Source organism: Lissotriton vulgaris, chromosome 2_1 (assembly GCF_964263255.1).
Source record: "Lissotriton vulgaris chromosome 2_1, aLisVul1.2, whole genome shotgun sequence".
In the NCBI taxonomy this organism is placed as follows: domain Eukaryota; kingdom Metazoa; phylum Chordata; class Amphibia; order Caudata; family Salamandridae; genus Lissotriton; species Lissotriton vulgaris.
The window spans coordinates 264,214,212-264,237,560 of NC_141687.1; the positions used below are offsets into that span (position 1 = coordinate 264,214,212).

General features: G+C 45.6%; 1 protein-coding gene across 1 annotated transcript in view; it reads right to left on the reverse strand.

Moving 5' to 3' along the window:
* MRM1 (mitochondrial rRNA methyltransferase 1) overlaps positions 1–23,349 on the reverse strand; it is an 84,414-nt gene that overhangs the window by 52,100 nt on the left and 8,965 nt on the right. Inside the window, exons 2-3 of the mRNA XM_086954901.1 lie at positions 3,842–4,957; positions 1,274–1,367 (exon numbers count right to left, since the gene is read on the reverse strand). Coding sequence (XP_086811027.1) covers positions 1,274–1,367; positions 3,842–4,923 — 1,176 coding nt within the window. The 5' untranslated portion in view covers positions 4,924–4,957. The remainder of the gene's footprint in view (positions 1–1,273; positions 1,368–3,841; positions 4,958–23,349) is intronic.

The following is a 23,349-nucleotide window of genomic DNA, read 5'->3' on the forward strand; positions in this document are numbered from 1 at the left end:
TCAGGCAAGTCTTCCTTACAAATACTGAAGCCACTGGTGGTTGTGCAGAGACTTTTTACCAATTCCTCATCCTTGATGAGTTAAATGGCTAGGGCCAAGAGGGGACTGGCATGGATAGTGATCCCAGGCCCAGAGAGCTAGTTACAGACCTCCTTTGTTGTTGGCCACCTCCAAATTTGCATTACTGATGTATTTTCATACGCAACATATTCAAATTCATTAAGAAATGCCACCCTTTTCTTGACACTTCACGCTTTCAATATGCAGAACTAGTGGTCTGTAGGTCCTGATGGATGGCACGAAGAGACTCAAATGAAGACCTTTTTTCTGCTATGAAGAAATAAAGTCTAAAGGTTTGTGTAAAATCAGTAAAAAACATGGAAAACTAGTAAATCTAAATTAACCCGGACAAAAACTCCCCACACTCACATACAATTACTATCTCTTCCAGTCAAGGTGGCACCGACTGGGAACCACAACCGGCCCTGGCAAAGTGCTCGGCCGCCCCCAGCCCCATGGTGGGGTGTGGGGGATTTGAGGTGCCGTCGAGCTCTCCGTCGGGGCCGGTTTTTGGCCGATTTTGGTACAGGGACGATTTTGCAGCTATGCTGCAAAAATGGCCCTGTAACAAAAACGGCCCGTAACAAAAACGGCCCTGTAACAAAAACGGCCCTGTAACAAAAACGGCCCTGTAACAAAAACGGCCCTGTAACAAAAACGGCCCTGTAACAAAAACGGCCCTGTAACAAAAACGGCCCCCATCCGCGCGGCGCACGGTTGGGGGAGATTGCGCGGTGCCAGCTATGGCCAGTCCGGGCCTGTGCACCAACTAAACCTGGCATCAGACAACACACGATTCATTATAATGTCTGTTGGGTACTCGTGAATTGGCACTTTGCTGGTTGCAATCACCAACCAACCACCGAGTCTGCCACTTACACAGTTGTTTTGGGCACACCATAATGTGATTTAGTTCAAGTTAGCATAAGTGAGGAAAAACTTCCAAAGAAGCTTTAAGACAGATATGTCCAACGGAGGTCCAGGATGACCGAATCAATGCCAGATTTTCTGAAAGTCCATGTAAACTAGTAGCTACTTTGAAAACCTGCCATGGATCAGGCATGCTGGACATGACTTGCATAAAGCAATGTGGTGATCAAACAGGACAAAGCCTTGCTAACCGAGGATTCATGGTTAAAAAGAAACTAGTGCACTTACAAAAAACAACCCCAAGAGCAAGTGGAATAGGAAGGAACCAAGTAAAAATCAGTACCTGCAAGACCTCAGGGAGATTATCTACACCAAACACCTCCAGAAGTTCCATTGTGCCTGCACTTGCTTTGCTAACTGTTGGAGTCAGGGAGCAGCTGTGAGGGAATGAAAACACAATGTATTGGAATTATTCAAAACTGGCTTGTCAATTGGCTGTTAAACCCTCAACATCAAAAAGCAAATAAGAAAAATAATTCAGCATTTACTGGGGGGGGGGGGGGGGTGGGGGGGGGGGGGCGGAATCAATCCATAGTGGTCAAGGACTTTCCTCGAAGAATGCATTTGTGGAAACATGCCACTATACAATAAACCGTATATCTGGCAACACGCTGCTGCAGGGCACCTGATGCAAACTATTGCATTCCACACACGTCGCCCAAGCAATCACGCGTTACATTAATTTTGCAAATCTTACCGGTCCCCATGTCCTACCACTGGGTTGGGAGGAACTCTGCAGTCAAAACAGACCAGACATGTGAGGAGACAGACACTCCTGCTAAAATATTGCCGTAGACCACAGGGAAACATATACCTGATGATCATATTAAAAGTGCTGCTTTAATACATAAGAGAATTGATAGTGGGCGACCCAGTATACCCTTGAGGGTTTGGGCAAAGAGTATAATGGGGTAAAGATACCTTCAAGGGATTTTAATAGACACAGGAATTTTGAAATCACTTAAAGGATGAGATCGTGTGGGCTTAGTGATTTGGACCCACTAATGCTGGTTATGCAACAACAAAAATGACATATATTCAAAGCTGTTACTTGTGAGTAATCAGTCAGGAGAGAGAGCAAAAAGAGATTGAAAAACGGGTGTATATAAACAAAGAGTATTTAATCTTTTTTTCAAAACAAGTTAAAAAGTTGGGTACAAGATAAACAGCAAAGATGTAAAAGGGTAAAACCATTAATCCACACAGCCCTTGTTACATCAATTGCTCAAGCTTTTCTACCTAACACAAAATTAATTAAATATTCAATGGTAGATAAAGCCACAGTCGACGTTTCGGTCTCTATTCTTTTGCGTAGGAGACCATCCTCAGGACATGGATTTCATATCTTGAGTACCCTCAATTATGTAGGCGCATGTGTCAATCATGCAAGCGTCCGGATCATAAAGTCAATTTCCTAGCGCTGATACCGATTCAAGAATTATCGTATTGCGCTGAAGTACCCTTATGGGAGCCAACAGGTGTCCCAGGTAGATGGAATAGTTTGCACCATAGAGATTAAAAATGCTGTGGAGGTATCTGTTAAGTCTGTCGTTTTCGAAACCACGGGTTTAAGGAAGGGGTCCTCGTTAATTTTAAAGGATTCCCTTACACATTCAAAGGTATAGCGACGCCTTCTTGTAAATCTTTTTCAGTGAGGTAGTCAGTTCTGAGTTCAGTTCTGAGTTCAATGTGTCAGAGTCAGTCCTCACGCAGCGAATGATACAGCAGTGGTGCTGTATCATTCGCTGCGTGAGGACGGACTGACACATTGAACTCAGAAATGACTACCTCAATGAAAAAGATTTACAAGAAGGCGTCGCTATACCTTCGAATGTGTAAGGGAATCCTACCCGACAGATCAAACATTTTCCACATTCTTGTACACCCAGGTTCTGAGGGGCACTGGGTCACCCTATTAGACTAGATGTATCCCATACAATCTAGGCAGATGTTTGACTAGTACTATTTGTCTCTATCTCTCAGACGGCCCAGACACCAGTAACTACTAAAAGCAAGAGCCCTAGGATGGAGCTTCCTCAGCATTTCTTGTCAAAATTATCTCATCAGTTGAATACCGACAGAAACAACCCTGGACATCCAAATTCATTTGTACAAAACATCTTTCATGTCACACACAGCCACTACCACCTCACATGCGGATTTCTTTCTCGCCGGGTTGCATCACCGAAATCATATGACTTTGTACTAAGGGAGACATCCATCTCACTTGCTGAATCACTTTTTGTTGGGTGGCATCACCTAAAGCACACGGATCTCAATCTCCGTTTCCCTCCACACCATGAGAAACATTGCTGCTCTTGAGAGCTAAAAAACACCTACTATAGGCCATAACCTACTGTAAGCTTGAACCACTGCAGTTCTGATATTGGCATCTAATGCACAATTAAAAGATGCACTGTTCGTTTTTTAGAGCTAAGAACATAATTTAGCTTGTTTTTAATAACAAACCACATGAGCTTTATCTTACTAGGACGTTACACCAGGGAAGAATAAAATGCATTATATTTGGAGGCAGGAAAGAACGCTAGTCTTCATTATATAAAATAAGACTATCAAATTATGCAACTATTTTTTAATGCATTCCTATCATTCTCTACTGAATAATTTGTTGCAAGCTGGCACCTAGTAGACAGCTGTATCTGTTTTTTCAACTAACGGAATGACTCACAGGATCTTTGCTAAAAGTGTCCCAGAAAAAACCACTTTTTCAGGTTCATTACTATAATGAGTACGTATATCATTACTTTGATTCGATTGTTTAGGCTCTTTATCTGCCCACTTCAGTACTGCTGGGGAAAGAGATCTTTATATTTAGAAAAGATAAACATACCTGTTTGTTTGGCTTGACAGTACTCTAGTCACTCCCAGAAAATAGGCAGTGCGAAGAATGGCCCCCACGTTCATCGGATCCTGCATGCCTTCCAGCACCAGCCACAAGACTTGCTTCTCAGGGCCAACAAGCTCACTCTCCGCCACACCTTGCTGTTCTCCATCCAACCGTTCATAGCGGAGAGGAGTCACCTCCATGCACACACCCTGGTGGACCCGGTCCTTGCAAAGAGAATCCAGTATATGCCTTTTCACGTGGTGCACAGGCACCCCGCGGGCCTCTGCCTGCTCAAATATCTCTTGGATTTCAGGCCTCTGTGGTTTCAGGGTTGATTTGAGGAACAAGTTCAAGAAATTTCGTCTGGGCTGGGAGAGGGCTAGGTGACAAGGAGCCACACCAAACAAGATCTCCGAGCCTTCACTTAGCTCGAAAGGAGCTGGCTTTTGCGGTCTGTAAGATTTTTTCACAGAGTCATCATCTCTCAGATACTTCAGTTCTGAAGCATTACCTCTGTCCACCTGAAATGAGCCCTTTCCAGGTCTTTGCATCCTTTTATTCTCCCTGGGTGAAAAGTCCTCCATTTCATCCTCTACTTCACCATCTACGACATTCCGGTGATGTCGAGGTTCATGTGGCAGAGGACTCTCATAACTATTCCTGCTGGAAACCCTCTCAGTCCTTTTTCCACCAGATGACCAGGGTTTTTTCACAGAGTCTTCATCTCTCAGATACTTCAGTTCTGAAGCATTAACTCTGTCCACCTGAAATGAGCCCTTTCCAGGTCTTTGCATCCTTTTATTCTCCCTGGTTGAAAAGTGCTCCATTTCATCCTCTACTTCATCATCTACGACATTCCGGTGATGTCGAGGTTCATGTGGTAGAGGACTCTCATAACTATTTCTGCTGGAAACCCGCTCAATCCTTTTACCACCAGATGACCAGGGTGGGGCTGAAGGCTTCTCTTTCATAGAATAACACTTGACAGCATCATAATGGATTCTGGATTGAGATGCAAGCGAAGTTCTGGCCAGCCTCAATGGAACTGAGCCATAAGCACACATCTTGACTAGTATAGAGGCCATCGTTTTTTCAGTCTTCCTCTTGAGCACTGTAAATCTACAAGAATAAGTATTATTAGTACCGAAAAGCAATTTAGGTTTATCATCTTCATGAAAGCTTAATTTTAGACAAACATTCGAAACATATACCGTATGAGGTAACAGACAATATACACAATTGACATAAAAAAATGTAAATCTATCAATATGGGACACGACGCATACCAGAAAGTATTATTCTGTACAAAACAATATATTGAAAAGCCTCATATATGACATTTATTAGTCTGAACATAAAAAGTGAGGTTGCCTTTTACAGCTTCTGCAGACACAGACACCCAAATTCCACACTAAGGACGGCTTAAACAATGTAGAGGACAGTTGTCCTTCGTGGCTGCGTTCCATAAATTACTGGTCACAAAAGAATGTATGGGCCTGATTACAGGTATAGGTGCTATTTATCGCACTCGATAAATAACGATACCACGAGCAGTATTTATTAGGTGAGATAAATACTACCCATCATCAGTTTGTGGGGAATAACATGCCGATATTGGTGTTTGACACACCAAAATTCACAGGATACGATAAATACTGTACGTTTTCCCCCGTTAAATTCTGGCAGGTTTGACCTGCCTAAATTTCAAGAAGGCATTCAAAGCATCTGATAATTATCAGATGCGTTAAATACCTTTCAACTCTCAATTCCAACCCATAAGTAAACAGTGGTTTACGAATGGGTCGCCTTATCTGTCAATAGAGAATTGGGGGTGGCCATTTGTCACAAAGGCGATCACTCGATTATGACAAGTTAAATGCTGGAGAAAATCAAAATTTTTCAGGCCCAATTTCGGATCAAGAGGTATATTTTACAGACAATCCAGACAAGACCACCCAATCATATAAACAAGACCTGAATATAGGCGACAGGGACAGTGTAAGGCTGAGCACCTAACAGTGGCATATAGGGTAGTAAGCAGCACCCGTTTACTTTGTTGCTGTAGTGTGGGCGAGTGACTGTTGTAGCTTGTAACATATTACAAAAAGACTTGTAAAGAGCTGCTGAGGGACCTCATATGGTTACAGATGTGTACCTCTGCAATGAGTGCCCCAGCTGCAATGATGTCTGGATTTCTGGTGCTGATTTTTGTTGTCATGGGCAAAAAAAAACAGATCATTCATGTGTGCTATGACACAGGCCAGTCTCACAGATTGCGGTCTTGTTAGACCGGGAGGGGCACCCAAAGTGCTACCCTCATAGTGGTAAAAGGCTACGAACTGAGCCATGAGTTAAGTAGCACAAGCGCAGTGGTGGAAGCAGACTGTGTTGCGATTAGTAGATTTAGTCAGGCCCCTTTTTACCTGCATCACTGGAGTGAGGCCTATATGCTCGCTCTTGTAAACTTCCGCTGCTGCATGCTTAACTCACAGTTGGCCTCCATCAAGTTAGTATGTAGCGTTGCGTAGTGAGTATATGCAGTATGCATGTGCTGGTATATGTGACTGTGAATGTTACAATATGTGGAAGATGCAGGATTCCATTTTGGGAGGCCCAGGGCTGACAAAAGGAGCATGAAGAAGGTAGGGAAATACCCCCGATAGATTTGTGGATTGTTGCATTCCTGCGAGCTGGGTGGGAGAAAAACATTCAAGCAAGGAAAGTCAGGTTGTGTAGTATACTTCAAAGGGTGCTCTTTAATTCAGAGTAAGATCACTGGAAAAGGGCCTGGGTGCATCTCAGGACGGAGATGGGGGTGAAAATAAAATAAAAACTAGCAGAGATGAGGCATTGGGGTAAGCTTTTAATACATATATCAATGTGGCTGACATCCAGGTAAGGCCAATGTTGTGGACTTATCAGATTTGAAGTCCTCCTGCCGTGACAGACTGCTTTCAGGGAGAAGGGCAGGGCAGAGGAAGGGGCACTTCAAAAGGAAGTAGACATCCAAAACAAATTTCAATTACTTTGAGCCTACATCACATTTGGTGTCTGGAAATGGACTATATGAAGGGGAACTTGAGGTCTCCAAAAATGGCAACTGTCAAGCAGCCCGTCGGCTGTGTCACAGAACACATAACAGAACGTGTATTTGTAAAGCTCACGTTCACCCAGACTGGCGTCTTGGAGCTGAATAACAGATGTTTATGGTTGCCAAACTCAACGGTACTTATTTTATCAACCTCAGAAGGATGAGAGGCAGAGTGAACGCACCGGGATTTGAACCTGTGAACAAGAGGTCGAACACAGGCCCTTAAAGCGAACGCATTAGTCCACTGAGCCACCAGACTAGGAGATGCTCTGCAAGACGTCTGTTTGTGCCCAGGACTGGGAGTGAAGGCATACCAGTCTCCAAGTTAGGCGAAAGTAAATCGCCCAGGGAAAATACAAGATACCTCCCCGGGAGCATAGATTAGCAATAACTGCCTGCTTGCATTAACCTGTGTGCCCTATTAGAAATAGAAGATTGCTGGATGGAGCATTCCAGTGGGGGATTTTAGTGAGTGGATCCATGTGGCGAGGTGTGAGGAGAGGACTGACAGGTCGATCAAGACATCTCCTGTCTGTGGTGTGTAAGTCTACAACCTAATATAGTAGAGGGCGACATTAAGTAAGTAAGCATTGCCCCCTATGTAATTTCCTCAAATAACTTTCTCCTGCTAGGAGATTTTAACTTCAACGTAGAGGACTTTTCAAAACCAGAGATGGCTTGTCGTTGTGAAGACTTAAAAACACTTAACCTTCACCAATATATTGCTGGCCCTAAGCATAGAGCAGGCCTCACATTCTTGGCTGGTGACTCCTTACTTGGACAGATCATTATTTGATCAAGTTTCAACTTGCTATGACAGACGTAACAAAGCAGTTGGCAACAACATAGAACAAGACCTACAGAGCTTGGAACAACATCTCGCAAGAAAGGTTCTCTAAGGCAATATCATGGGGAGCGGCGACCCATGGTCCAGATATTAATGTTGCTTTAAAAAGCTACCATTGTGCCCTGTTGTAGCATGTGACAAAATTACGCCCATAAAACTTTCCAAACAGACCTCTTCCAGGACACATACCCCCTGGTTTTCAAGCAAACTACGTTTACTGAAGGCCGCCATTCAAAAACTCAAATTGACAAAGCAGCCTTCAAATTGGTGCTATATGAATGAAACGCGCATATTAGGAAAATGAGTAGGGAGTTTGATCTGCAGACATCAAAAATCCAGGCAATTCTTCCAAAGAGCTCTATAAAGAGCTCAAGGATTCTATCCTCCCTCATGCCTGCGTTTCTGCCATTCCTGCCTCTCAGCAACTTTGTAATTAACTAGCCGATTTCTTGGAGGGCAAAATTGGATGCTATTTACAAGAAATTCCCCATCAATCCGGTGCCGAGCAACCCCATTTCATCTAAGTCGTCATATAAGGACTCTCCTCTGCTTTGGGATAGGTTTGAACCCCTCACACCAGACCATATTTTAACACTGGTTCAAAGCCAAATCTGTCTCTCCCCCGGATGTCTGTCCCCCTAAGACCTCAGCCACTCTATCAGCAGTGTTAACTCCTGCCATTCAATCATGGTTTAATTTTCCCATTAAGTCTGCTTTAGCCTCCCTATCCTTAAAAACCCCAATGTGGACCCCAAAAACCTGAACAATTACTGTCCCTCTAAAACTGAATTCTTCCTCCTACTCCTCCTCCGCTTTCTCCTCTGCCGGTTCAATCATTGATGGATCAGATGAATCTACTTAACAATAAACTCATCATTATCTGGACAGATCCTTTTTTTTGATCCCCCTTACCTGGACCACATATAAAACCACCACCCCTCATCTCTATTCCGCGTAAAATGCGAAATTGGTCTAAACTCCGCATAGACTATTGGATCAATACTCTTACCACTACCAGACCCTCACTCCTTCGCGACCCTCTTTTTAATAACAATCAATAGAATAACTGGATCACGAATTCCTTGGATTCTATACTCCCCCTTCGTACCTCTGGCTCAAAAAGGCAGCACAAAACAGCGCCTTGGTACTCAGAAGAGCTCAGGGAAAAAAAACATCTATGCAAGCAATTAGAAAGAAAGTGGCGCATGAGCTACGCCACTACGGAGAAAGCCATTTATAGGGAGGCCATCAGGACTTACAAATCTGAAATAAAATCTATACAATCGGCCTATTACAACGAGAAAATAATGTCGGCCAGATCCAAGCCTAAAGAGATATATCAGATAGTAAAAACTCTGACTAGGCTTCCACCTCCCCCGGCAGTCAATTCTGATCCACTCTCCCGATGTAATGATTTGGCTAAGTTCTTTTTTCATAAAGTAAACACAATTTCTCTCTGTTTCCCTGATCTAGATGTAGAACCTTCCACTCAAAGATCTGACTCAGCCGCGGAAATAGAGGATTCCCATCAAAACATCTTAGATCATTTTCCTCTGCTGGATTCTGAAACACTTGAGCTCTTAATACATCAAATAAAATGTTGCTCCCCATGTGACCCTGTTCCCCCGAGCACTCTGGTCCTAGCCGATAAAGCTATTCTTCCCATACTTATGGATATTTTAAACTCTTCCATAATGACCGGGACAGTACCACCTGCCTGGAAACATGCCATGGTACGAGCCTTGCTGAAGAAGCCCGCTCTTGACCCTGGCAATCCCAACAGCTACCGCCCGATTTCACTGCTTCCCTGAGTAAGCAAGGTCCTCGAAAAACATATTAACAAGGTTTCTCGAGTGTAACCACCTGCTTGATGCTTCCCAGACGGGTTTCCGCCCCAAACATTGGACGGAGACAGCTTTGTTGGCATTGACAGAGGAAGCAAGGCGGATCTTGGATCAGCGAGGATCAGTGGCAGTGATCCTCCTTGATCTGAGCGCCGCCTTTGATACGGTAAACCATAAAATCCTTCTGCGCCGTCTCTCTGACCTAAGAATATCAGGAGAAGCCTTGGCCTGGTTCAAGTCCTTTCTAAGTGATCGGACCTTCCAGGTCTTTGAAGGCGCATCTGTCTCCACAAGCAAGCCGCTGGGCTGTTGGGTGCCGCAAGGCTCATCACTGAGCCCTACGCTGTTTAATGCATATATGAGACCATTGGCTGGGATTGTCCGTCCGCATGGTATTAAACATCATTACCTCGCTAGTGGTCTCCCTTGTGCAAAAGAACAGCCTTCAACCACAGACCAGTTTGACAACGTGCTTGGAACAGGTCAAAAGATGCGTGACTAAGTCCTGCTTGAAGCTCAATGACGAAAAAACAGAGCTCATGCTCCTTGGCACATCAGCCCCCTCCACCTTGGAGCTGCTATGGCCTATGAGCATGGGCGCACCCTCCACTCCCAAAGACAACATTAAAAGTCTTGGGGTATGGTTGGACAAATCCTTGACCTTCAATACACAGGCAACTAAATTGTCAGCGACCTGCTTTGGCCTCATTAGGATGATGAAAAGAATCCTCCCCCTTCCTCCTTTTGAGGCCAAGCAGATAGTTATACAAGGCCTAATCCAATCCCGCCTTGACTTTAGTAATGCCCTGTACCTTGGGGCGCCTGAGTACAGTCTAAAACTTCAGCGGATTCAGAATTGTGCAGCACGCACATTGCTTGGAATTCCACGCAGAACCCCGATAAAGCCTGGGTTGAGAGCTCTGCACTGGCTCCCTGTTAGGGAAAGAGTCAAATTTAAATCTATGTGCATTGCCCACCAAGCATATTGGAAATCTGGCCCAGAAATCAGTCACTCCTGGATCTCTCCCTACCAACCCAATAAACAACTCTGTTCATCACACGCCTTTTTGGTGGAAGTCCCCCGGATTCGGCAAGCTAGAGCAGGAGGCCGGTCTTTCACCTACAATGCATCCAAATTATGGAATACACTCCCTCTCCATCTAAGAACTAATCCCAATCTGCTAAGCTTTCGTAAACAGCTCAAGACCTTTCTTTTTAACTAAACCAGACTAATCCCTGGACTGACTCACTGGAAGGCATCGCCCTAGTCTTAGCGCCTGGACGCCTCAGGGCAGATGTTGCGCTTAATAAAACCCCTTAAAAAAAAAAAAAAAAAAAAAAAAAAAAACCGACAGCGCAAAATCCCTTGGGGTCATACTCGACACAAAACTCTATCTACTCTCCCACATAATTCCATTGCAAAGTCTGTGCAATACCAACTGCGCCTTCTTTGGGGGATTTGTCGCTTCTTCCCGGAGCAGGACCTTTAAATCCTGGTCCAATCGCTGGTTCTCTCCAGACTGGACTACTGCAACTCTCTTCTTACTGGCCTACCCAAATCTTACCTGTCCCCCCTTAAATCTGTTCTTCGTTCGGCAGCTCGTTTCATATATGGGGCCAAAAGAAGCGACCATATCACACCCGTTTTATCCACCCTCCGTTGGCTTCCCATTGAGGCAAGACCTATCTACAAGACTGTCTGTTCACCCACAAAGCCTTGCACTCCTCCTCTCTTCGCTACCTGGTGAATAAACTGAAACTCTCTGGAGGCTCTAGACCATGACGTAATGTGGAAAGTCTTTTGCTTGAACCTCCCACTTTCAAGAAGGAAAGGTTGATGGTCCAATCCTTTTCAGGCAACGCGGTGAGAATCTGGAACTTACTTCCGACTCAGCTCCGGACCACCACCTCTTCCCAGGCCTTCAAAACTGACCTCAAAGCTCTCGACCTTCAAAGACATTTCCAATTTTAATTCACGCCCTCTCTATTACCTGAAGGAAGTCCTTCCATTATAGGACATTCTGTTCCACGTGACTATAGAAGTGCCTTCCCAATGTGTTCTTGTGATTTGAGAGTCAGCCATTTATTGCAGTATTATACTTCTACTTGTATTGTGTACTCCTTTGTAACATGCACACGTCACTTTCCCTCTTGTAATGTATTGTTTGCTACCTCTTGTATTTTGTTTGCTTTTGATCCATGCACAATTGCCACCATTGCCTCATGTAACCCAACGTTTGTTCTTGTGTTTTGAGTATCTGCCATCAAGTGCAGTATTGTAACATACACACTTCACTTTTTTTCCTCTTTTAACGTATTGTTTGCTACCACTTGTATTTGGTTTGCTCTTGATACATGCACGATTGTCACTATTGCCTTAGGTAACTTAACGTTTGCTTTTGTAACATGCTCACTTGTAATTTTTCCTCAGGTTTCACTACTGTTCCTATTGTGAAGCGCTCCGACACCTTCGGGTAAGGTCCGCGCTATATAAAAACGCATTAAATAAATAAATAAATAAATAAAATACTGGGGAAATGCTTTTATTTAAAAGAAAAAGTAGACAGGATATGGCTCAAATTTCAATGACTCCACCCAAGCACTATGATGTCCCGTTGCTTTTTCGTTAGATTTTCACCATTCAAATCCACAGGCATGCTGCACTGAATTGTGACATGTTGCTGCCATATGGCTGTGTGTCACAAATGTGACAAAATTGTGACAGGTCTACATTTCTTTTTCCTAAAACAACCAAATCAGATAAATATGGATTTCAGAGGCCTTACTGCCACAATTTGATAGGACTAATTTATTTTGGCCAAGTGAAAAGCCACGTTTTTGATCTGTTCTTTGGCAGGCAGAGTATTCCATAGACTCGACACAGTTATGGAAAAGGTCTTGGCACAAGAAATTTGCTTATATGTGGTAAGCGGGCCGATCTAAGTGGTGAGCACCATTTCAATGTATGTCGAGTAATTTAGAAATACCGTTGAAATAACTAGAACTTAGATTTGTTGTTGATGATGCAAGCTTGGGTAAGGACACTTGTCACTCACTCACTGGACGTCTACCTTAGAGACAGCAGATGCTTTAGCATCTCTGGTGGCACCACCGTGGCCCACTTGGAAGAATGTATAGTTCCATATGCACCCTGTGTTCGCATTCTTCTCCCCTGCATAAATATTTGTCCGGTCTCGTAATGAAAACAATCAGCCAACGCATACTGAAACTGAGGCTCACAATATAGTCGTGGATGCTAATTTTGGAAGCGTGAAAGTGATCTGTGCATCTGTGACCCGGGGCGCGTGAGCTTTCAGTGATATATCTGCAGCCGGACCTTAGAGGCGGGCTTTACATCTGCTGCCAAATGTAAACTTGTTTTACCTCAGAAAGGCCAGGCTCGCCAAGCAGCAGGCCACTTGCAACTGTCAGTACGTTTATATACACGAGCTGCTGGATAACTTTACGAAAATACATGCAGCCCGTTGCCTGTTGACAATGGTATATACTTAGGCCTTTATTTAGCCCCTCGCTGAGCGATCTCATTACTATAGAAGCAGCAGTTTTGCCTTTCCCACAATGAACCTTGCAAATGTGTACACGTCACCCCACCGCGCAGCAATGCGCTTCAGTTTAATTGCAAAAAATGTAGATTCACGAACTCGCAAGCAGCAGATTTTTTCATGCTACCGGAAACTTGCACGAAACATCGATAATGTTCCATCACTTTCTCATCCAAAACATATTTACAAAAGCATGGATCCCTCAAGCGTTGTAGGACGGAACCCCACATGCATATAGCCCTGCATAACTTTGCAATGCTGTTGCTACCCCCGACTGGGTCGTTACCAGATGTTACTTTACCATGCAAGTCATTACAACAACTTGCTTTAGAGGGCGCTGTAATTAGGAATAGTATAAATTACTATTACAACTCCAGTCCACACTACAGTAGGGAAGGTGTTGGGCTTAAAAATCCAACACCAGTCCAGCATTGCGCCTCCTACAGCAAGTCGTTGTAACAACTTGCTGGTTAAAGTTACGCTAGGTAACGGTGGGGTATTGACTCCATTGTAAAAGCTGGTCGTTTATGAGACTGCGGGGTAAAGTAGGTTTCCCTCCCTCTAGGCTCTATTATCTCACCCAAGCTTTTCAACACCTATACAAAGTCATTACCTGCAATGATCAATGGATTTGAGCTCACAAGCTATAACTACACAGATAACAAACAAATACTTCTTAAACTGGAAATCCACAAGGCTATTGGAAACTCAAAAATCTTCAGTTGCCTCGGAGTCCATGACCAGTGGATAACATGGAGCTAGCTCAAATTGAATGTGTCCAAGACTGAAATACTCACATGTGGCAACTGGATAAGGTATGACCCACTCTGCACCTGGCAATTTGGGACCACCTCTTAAATTTTCCAATGAAGTAAGAAATCTTGAAATTACCATAGACTCCAAGCTATCAACGAATTCCCAAGTGGATAAGTTGACAAGATGAAGCTTCATTCAAATTAAAAACTATGCGATGCATCTTACCCCACCTAGGACTTACCCACAAGGTCCAAGCTACTTTCACTATGTGCCGTCTAAACTGGATTATTCCAATTGCCTCTATCACAGATCATCTTTATCAACTATGAAAACACTAAAACAAATTCAGAACTCTGATACCAGACTACTCCTACATGTAGAGATACAAGCCCACATCTCCCCTTCCTTGAGGTCCCTACATTGGTTACTGGAAGATCCACCTTCAAGCTGCCTTGAATGACCCACAAAGCAATAAATGGAACAGGACCACTTTTCATTATGAATAAAATCACCCAAAACATACAACAATCTCTGCTCCAGATAGGCAATTTGCCTCAAAACCCCTGCATACAAGAAAGAACACATGGGTGGTATATCTCTCTCTGTTCAAGTAGCCAAACTATGGAATTCACTACCCCTAAACATAAGATCCACGCATAACTGTCCTATCTTCAGAAGACTACCCAGCATGTGACTTTCCTTCATAACCACCATACTCAAAAGAGCATATGCATGTGTGCGTAAAGTGTTTTAGATAAGTGGATCTATTTCTACAAATATGCATAGTGTTCAAATGTATATCTTACTTATGGTTAGAAAAAATACACACACATATGCATGTATATCGGTCACTGCATAGTTTGCATCTGTTATTTCATTGTATGGATCTGTTTATTTTATCTTTCATAATGTGTAAATATGATCATAACAATTTATCTATAAGTGCTTCCCTATGGAAATATTAGGGAAAATATTGTAAATATAAATAAACAAAAAACATAACATTTCCCCCCAGGATGCTGGTTTCCGGTCCAGGGAGGACCTGGCTTGGCAGTTCCGTCTGGACTGTTCCCATGAGGCACAGGGTCAAGACTGATTTGCATATGGCTGGGTCTAAACTGGGGTGGCATGGGGAGCAAAAGAACAATGGATTTAACCCAGATCTCTTGCGTAGCACTTCTTACAGTATAGTGCCATGAGATAGTTCCCATTGCATGTCTGTCTACCCGACAGGCTGGTTCCGTCATCAGTGCAAAGGCCCAGTCATTATCATTTATTAACTGGGATGCCAAGTAGTAACTTTCAATGTCAGGGATCGCCAACCCACCCTCATAGACTCCTTGTTGCAATTTTCACAGTGCAATACGTGGACTCCCCTCGTCCCAAAGCAAATTTCAGATCTCACCTTCTGTTACTTTAAACGTGGACTACGGGATCTGATATGGCATAGTTTGCAGTACATATAGGAGACTGGGGAGTGTCATCACCTTGAATAGCACTGCTCAGCCCATTAATGAAATCAGAAGCTGTTGCCAGTGGGCAACATCCTCGAGCAGTCTTTCCATCTGTGGGCTTAAATTCAGCTTCAAGAAGTCTGCCTCTGATTTGGAGATATTTATCCTCCAATATTTTAATACATTTCTGAACTTTAGCACTGCACATGCCGACGTAAATGTTGGTTGTTCCGGCGTCAGTGGGAATTCCAATGATTTATCCCAGATTATCCGGTAGCCTGAGTGGCTGCCAAATGATTGCAATATATGCATTAGTCTGTGAATCGTCTGACGTGGCCTATAAGCATAGAGCAGCACATCATCCGCATATAGGGAAATGCATTCCTACCAGCCTCCACCCATATAGATTCCGTATACCAGAGGGTCATTTTGCCCCCAACAGTGAGCGGCTCGATTAACATTGCAAAAATCAATGGAGAAAGTAGGCAGCCTTGTCGTGACCCCCTGTCTATCTAAAAAGGTCTGGACACGTCCCATTTGTTAAGTAGATCACTGTACAGGCAGGCAATCCATGCCCGCAAGTGCGTCCCGAACCCTAATCTGGCCAGGACCGCAAATATGTATGGCCATTCAATGCTATTGAATGCCATTCACACGTCTACTGCCAGTACCGCTGCTGCCGCGCCTCGTCTTAACGATACTTCATGCATTACTCCAAAGATTCTCGTGAGGTTCAGCCTAGTACTTCTGTGTGATATAAAGCCGGACTCGTCTGGATGGACTATTCTCGAAATTCTGACATTACTCAATTTGCTAAGGCTTTAGCCAATACTTTCGCCTCAAAGTTAATCAAGGTTTTGGACCGGTGTGAGCTGCATTGCTCCACCTGTTCCCCTTCTTTGGATAGGACCACGATCGTGGCTATTCTGATATCTTCTGACAGTTTACCCCTTTACAGGGCGGACTGGAACATATTGTGCATCGGCTAAGCCACCTTATCAGCAACACATTTGTATAATTCTGTGGGTAGACCATTTGGCCCTGCCGCCTTCCCAGACTGCAGATCACGTACGGCACCTGTCATTTCTTCCACTGTCTGGTCTCTATCAAGATCTTACCTTTTGTCTGAGGACAGCCCTGGCAGACGGCTATCCCATAGAAACTCTGCACAATCCTCAACCGTTCTAGTTGTTTCAGACTTATGTATCGCAGCGTAATACGTAGCAAAGACCTCAGCAATTTCTCCATTTGATTTACTAAGCGAGCCGTTCTCTCCCCGGATTTCTACCACTCAATTGCAAGCTTTATCCCTCCGCTCTAGCCATGTTATTAGTTTACTCGGTTTATCGCCTATATAATAGATACTTTGTTGTGTGGCTATTATGTTTCGCTCTTGCTGCCCTTTCTTTCGGGTCTTTAAGCTCCAACTGTAGTAGCCGCAGTTTGTGATTCATGTTTGGTTCTATTGCATCCCCTTCCCCAATTTGCCCCTCAAGCTTAAGTATTTCTTGCTCAAGTTCCTCACATCTTGCCCGGCTTTTTCTTTTTACCCCCTACAAGTGCCTGTGCATGACCCCTTGCTACGGCTTTATATGCCCCCCAGAGTATAGCTGGAGAACTAACGGTCGCTTTGTTTTCCTCAAAATACTGTTCTGTCCATTCCCTAAACTTGTTGCCAAATTACTCCTCTCTTAAGAGCCAGGGTTGCACACGCAGCGGCAATGTCCATTACCTCAATTGGCCTTGAAGCGTTATTTTCACTGGTGAATGGTCGGAAATCCCTCTGGCTGTGTATGTGAGTGAGTGTGCGAGTGTGTGTAGTCTAGGCGGGATCTGCTGGTGTGCGCTGCAGAAATGTGTGTGTATTGTCTGGTACTTGGGTTGTTTGCTCTCCATAGATTTGTTACGCCCATTGCTTTCGTAAACGATTGTAGCAGTGTCGGCCCAGTTGGCGCTTCTCATTTTGTGCTTCTATCTATATCTGGGGGCATCACCACATTCATGTCACCTCCCAGTATTAAAAATCTCTTTGGCATTTCGAGCAGTGTTCTATTAAGCTTTGGGAGGGTTTCTGAGTGGAGCCATGGCGGAATATATAGTGAGCATATGTTAAGAATTCGGCCCTCTAACTTCCCGGTTAACGCTACATATGTGCCCTCAGAGTCCCGCCAAATCTGGCCCACCACAATGTAGGTTCTGTTTTTACTTATTATCGCCGTTCCCCTAGAGCATGTTGTGTATCCCACATGGGCTATGAGAGAGTAACCGTATCAATGTAATGCCAGGTAGCAGTTGCCTTTTAAGTGGATCTACTGGATTAGTACCAGTTCTGGGGAATGCCTACGTAAGTATTGGAGAACCATTGTGCGATTGATTTTATTTCCCAGACCGTTTACGTTCCAGGATATTCGAATAACTGAAATCATTCCCATCCTCCCCTCGCTGCTACCCTGCACTGTAGGTCAAAAACTACCCACTGGCCCAATTTGCAGAGCGCTTGACGCCCAATCCAAAAAATGAAACTTAGTAGGTGTTAGTGGACACCAAATTTCTTAATAGTCCTGTGCCACTCCACCCTGCCACCTGACCCCAGCAAACACCATGCACCTGGTCCTCGTAGGTCCCCAATACCATTATTGCTAACAGTAACATCCCTTAGGGGGCAATCAGCTAAGTGCTCCGACTACACTCCCTGCATAATCCTCTCAGCACATAGAGTTGATCAGGGTCTCTCAGGAAACTTCTGCTTATCTATTATCACCAGCACGCTTCCTCTCCAATTACTTCGCATTCATGGCTGTGTCCATCCAGGTCTCGGATTGACTGTCTTCTCGCACCATTTGTTGCTTTTAGTCTCAATGTTGCCGTCTTTTCACTGCATCTTTCCGTCTTCTTTCCACTCAGTCCCATGCTTCCTATGGTGCCGTAAAGTACCATGGCTCGCCAAACTCCATTACTCTTAATTTGGCTGATAAGAGCATTGAGTACCCGATTTCCTCCTCTTCTAGCACTCTCTTGATTTCGTGGAAGGTCCATCTCTGGCGTTGTATCAGCAAGGTGAAGTCGTGGAAAAACCATATTGTCGCGTGCTCATGAACCAGGTCTCCCTTCGTCCAGGCTGCTTGAACGATGGCGTCCCGATCCAGGAAGTTCAGATTCCTTGCGATTATTGTTCTTGATGGGGCACGGGAGCCCTGTGTGCTCTCTCAACTGGGAAGAACCTGGATAATCGCTTGGGTTTCAACTGGTTCAGGACCAGGTCCTCCAGAAACGGGTCTACAGAGAGGCCCTCCATTCCCTCTAGTACCCCAACTACCCTTATGTTGTTGCATCGGGCCCGCCCTGCCTTGTCTTCCAGCTTCGCCGCTGCTGCCTTCTGCTGTTGTTCCAGTCGTTGTACCTTTCCTTCCAGTTGTCTGGTTATGGTCTGCAATTCTCCAATGTTCGTCTCCGCTGCTTTGACCTTTTCGGATGTTTTGTGCATATCCGTTCATAGGAGGTCAACGTCTATATTAATTTCGTTCATCTTCGTTTCAAGGGTTTCCGCCAAATTGCGGATTGCCTCCATTATAGCCCCCTAGTGAGGGCTCCTCCAGCTCCTGGTCCCCAGGTGATTCCTGTGAGAAGTTGGCCTGATACAAAAGTGTTCACTAGAATAGTGAACATTATATGTCAGTCCAAACAACCCTTATTGATGATTGGTCGTAAGTCAACCGTAGACCAGCTATCCTAGTAGCATGGACAAGAGCAGTCTTTAGGCTAGACTCTAGAGGGTGTGTTAAGCCAGCTGTTATACCACCACATATACCCCTTGAACACCAAGTGAAAGGACACCACACAAGTTGTTATGAAAATAAAAGTATATTTATTTAGAACACAACAACCCTGGACTCTTTATGAGGACAGGGTGCTAAGCACAATACAAAGCTCTTAAAGAAATACTGAAAGTCGCACAATTTACACAAATGCCCGACGGGCACGAAAAACCATATACTCTAAAAGTGGAATGGGAAATACTAGCAGGTAAGTAACTAGTCTCAAAGGCTTTGGGATCGCTAGGGCTGTACTACTGAACCTTCAGATTACTAGCAGGAGGCCTAGGGGGATCGGGTGCAGAGTGTGCACTATCACGCGGGATGCGGGACAAAGTCTATGGAGGCTAGATTTCGTAAAGTTAGTGTTATCGGACGAATCCGACTAGGTAGAGCTGAAACGAAAAAGGATCTGGACCTTTGGATAGTTAAGCTATGCTGGAGCACCGAAATGCTCAGGTACCTAGCCCAGGGGCTGCGGCTGTATAAGTCTGAAAAGACGTCGGGAATCCTCGTTGCAGTCTATGGAGCCTGAAAGAAGAAGTTGCTGGCAGGCGACCAGTGATGAAGTTCGATGGGATCCAAGCCTGGATCGGTGAAGAAGGATACCTGTAAGCAGAGGGGACCAAGTTCCGAATCACTAGCCAGTGATTAGATGGGCACCAGGATGGCACCGGATGGAGTCACCTCGACCAGGTGAGTGGGCGACGCTGGGCTCTGCAGTCTCTCGGACCAGGAGGCGTTGTCGGCGACCAGGATGGAGGTGCGAGCTGTCCCACGAAGTTATCTAATGTCGACGTCGCTGGACCCAGGATTGGGGCAACAACTCTTGGCAAATGCAAGCCCACGCGGTGGACTCAAAATGGCGTCTGGAGTGGACCAGGAGGGTCCGGGGTGCTCCTCTGTTGGAGGGGAGCAAGGGCCAGTCTGGAGCAACCAGACCAGCGGTGTTGTCGTCGTGGTGCATCGTCAAGAGGGCCACAAGCCAGCCGGCAAATAGCCGGACAACGCGGTGAGTAGCAAAGAGCAGAAGGGCCCCACACAGATCTCGTGGATGCTGGGGGGCTGGACTTCGGTGCTGGAGCTGCTCAGGGTTAGGGCTTCTCGAACCCCAAAGCACTCACTTGAGGATCCCTCGGCGGTCGTGCTGGATAAGTGTAGTGCAGTTCTGAAGATGGCCGGTCCCTCGAGGTCTCGTCACACCCACGAATCTCAGCTAGGCTGATGATGCAGGTAGAGGTCAGAGGTGCCAGGGAAGCCGGGTCTCGTTGTGCTGGTCGGTCGGATTCCGGAGGAAGGACGTGCAGCAAACCGCAGGTTACTTAGTTGGTGCCCGCAGATGCAGGGTGACTACTCCTTAGTCACAAGGGAGAAATCTTAGGAAGAAGTCTTGAGTTCCTTTCGTAGAAAGTAGTTTCAGGATTCAAAGATGATCTAAATTTGGAAGGGGGCCGCTCCTATCTTTATACTAAGGAAAGGGGCTGGCACGCGACTAGGTCCTGCCCATGGGTGGGACCAGGAAGAGGGGTGGTTACACCCCTCTCCCATGCCGGACTTTCCCCAGCTCAGGGGCTGGTGTGCCCCTGGAACTGGTTCAAGCCGGCCTATGCATAGTGAGCACCGGGGTGCCACTTGCAGTCACCTTCCTCTAAAGCCCTGCCTACCCAGGATACACAAAACCCTGTCTGGGATGGTGCTAGCACCACCCCTGACAGGAAACCCTTTGTCCAAGCTCTCCTCGCTGGAAGGACTCCCAGCAGCAGGAGGTCAGACTTGTGTCTGTGGTGGCAGCATCCATTTTGTGATGCTAAGGCTCGAGTTACCTTTAACCGGGGTTCACAGTTATATACATGTCGTGTCCCTCTAGAAGGGTGGAATGCTAACCCCGTCGCCAGAATTGGCGAGGGGTTAGTATTCCAATTCGTATGGCACCTTACTCGACATGTTTTGATAAAGCGATACCAGAGTTGGCATATAAACGCGAGGATTATAATGCACTTAAGAGTATATGGTACGCGTTATCATAGAACAGCTATTAGGACTTGGTTCCACAAGCTGCAAACGGGCTCAGCTCATGCCAGAGCACCATCTCACATAATTCCAAGCACTCTGCCTTCAGGATTGTCAAGGCCTGCCATAGGAGTGACTGATAGGAATACATGTGTCCGTTTTAGGGTTAGATATAGGTATACTATATCTACAGCAAGGGGTGATTACACCACCTTGCCCCAGGTGTCGTGCAGCCAGTTGTGTCAGATTTAGATGGCCAGCCAGGAGTGGCATAGTACATGCTGCAGCCCCTGGTAGGCCCTGGGTACACCTATGCCCCGAGTTACAGGGTCTGATAAGGTGGCCCAGTACCAATTGGTATATGCACCTAAGGTACATGGAATCCATTTTACAGAGAGAGCAGTGGGCCTGGGGCCCTGAATAGCAGGGTCCCAGGTCAACTAAGTCGGAAAACCAGCAAAACACCAGGCAAAAAAATTGGGGGCAACCATAGTCAGGTATCCACCCTCCTACAATTCCCCTCCCTCTGTCACCGCACTCCGGGGTACTGCATTTTTATCCATTTTATTGCTCTGGGTCGCCAGCGCACCCTTGGGCTTCATTGTGGCGGTCCCGTATGGCGGCGTCTGGTTTATTACTGACGGACAGCAGGCCTCCCCTCCCAAGCCTCAAAGTAGCACCTATCTTTTGTGGCTGTCCGCTGTGCTTCTAGAAGTCGAGTCTTCACCACCTTAGCACCCCACTGCGCCACCCGGAGCTGTGCCAGTCCACACCTTTCTTTAGGTCTTTTTTCCGGTACGCCCCTAGTACCCTGGGGTGTGTCACCTACAGGACTCTCCTTTCAACTTTGACTTGTGGTATCTTACTTTCCTCTCAGCCACCGCGGGATCAGCGTGCACTGAATGCAGCCTCCTGGTCTCACCGGACTTCCTACAGGCCTCGGTCGAAATATTCCCAGCCAAATCGGAGCCTCATACTCCCCTCCGATCTAGAGTACCAGGGGGTCGGTCCGTTTTACGTCGCTTTCGCGTGTTTCCCCAGATAGTCAGGGGGGTGGGGGTAGAGGGAATGGTGACTAGTGTCCCAGATGCGTCCGGAGCTGTGATCACGGTTTGTGTGGGGTCTATTCCCGGCACTGCAGCTCCCGGCCTGCGCCGCGCTGGATAGCCACGGCCGGCCCGTTTCCGCACGCCCGTGCCTCACTTTTGCGATGTTCGCCCCTCGGTATCACAGCGATTGCTGGATTTGTAGTTGTCCCGAGTTGGTAGCTTTCGGGTACTGTTTTGCACGGGTTATGGGCAGAACGAGTGGTCAGATTTTGTTTGGATAATCGGAATACGGAGCAGAGCTCGAGTCTTACGCGGCCATCTTGGTTGGCGCCAGACAACGCCCCCCAGCTTATCAAACTCAAACAAATGCTCACTACAGCATTATAATAATTCGCAAAAAACAAGCCAAAAACCCTTATGCGCAGCCAAAATACGTTAACATTCTTCTCGCTTACTAGCTTTCCCTTCGATATAGTATCAGTTCCATTATTTTCCTTCGAGTGGGACCAAAAAGTCACCCGAACAAAATAAAAAGGTTTTCTTTGTTTTTTAAAACGGGATACAGAGCAGGCGCCCAATATTCCCATGTGTTTTGATTGGAATTTACTAAGGGCCCTCCATGAAGATAAATAGGTAATTTAAAAAAGGTTAAAAATTGTGACTAGAACCGTGTTTGCCAAACTGTGGGTTGCAACCCACTGGTGGGTCTTGAGCCCCGTTTTGTGGGTACCGAAAATCGAGCTACAAATAAAGATGCCTTTAAATTTAGTAGTTACTGTGTCGCATTTCCTGCGCTTCACAGACAGAGCTCAAAGTCAAGCTATGCTTTCTGACAAATTGCGGCTTATTTTTTGGGTGTTTACGAACACCCCTACACCTGCAGTCAGAATAAGAAAAGTAAAGTGAATTATGCAACAATCTTGCTTAAGAGTTTAAAAAGAAAGGCTGTAGGATGCCATTTTTTGTAACACACAAGAACATGTAAATAATGGTCGTGCAGCTGAGTGCGACCCAGAGCAGCGAACGCCGAATGCCGAAAGCAGAGCCCTGTGAGCCGTGATAATCGCGGCCGACTGCAACGACCG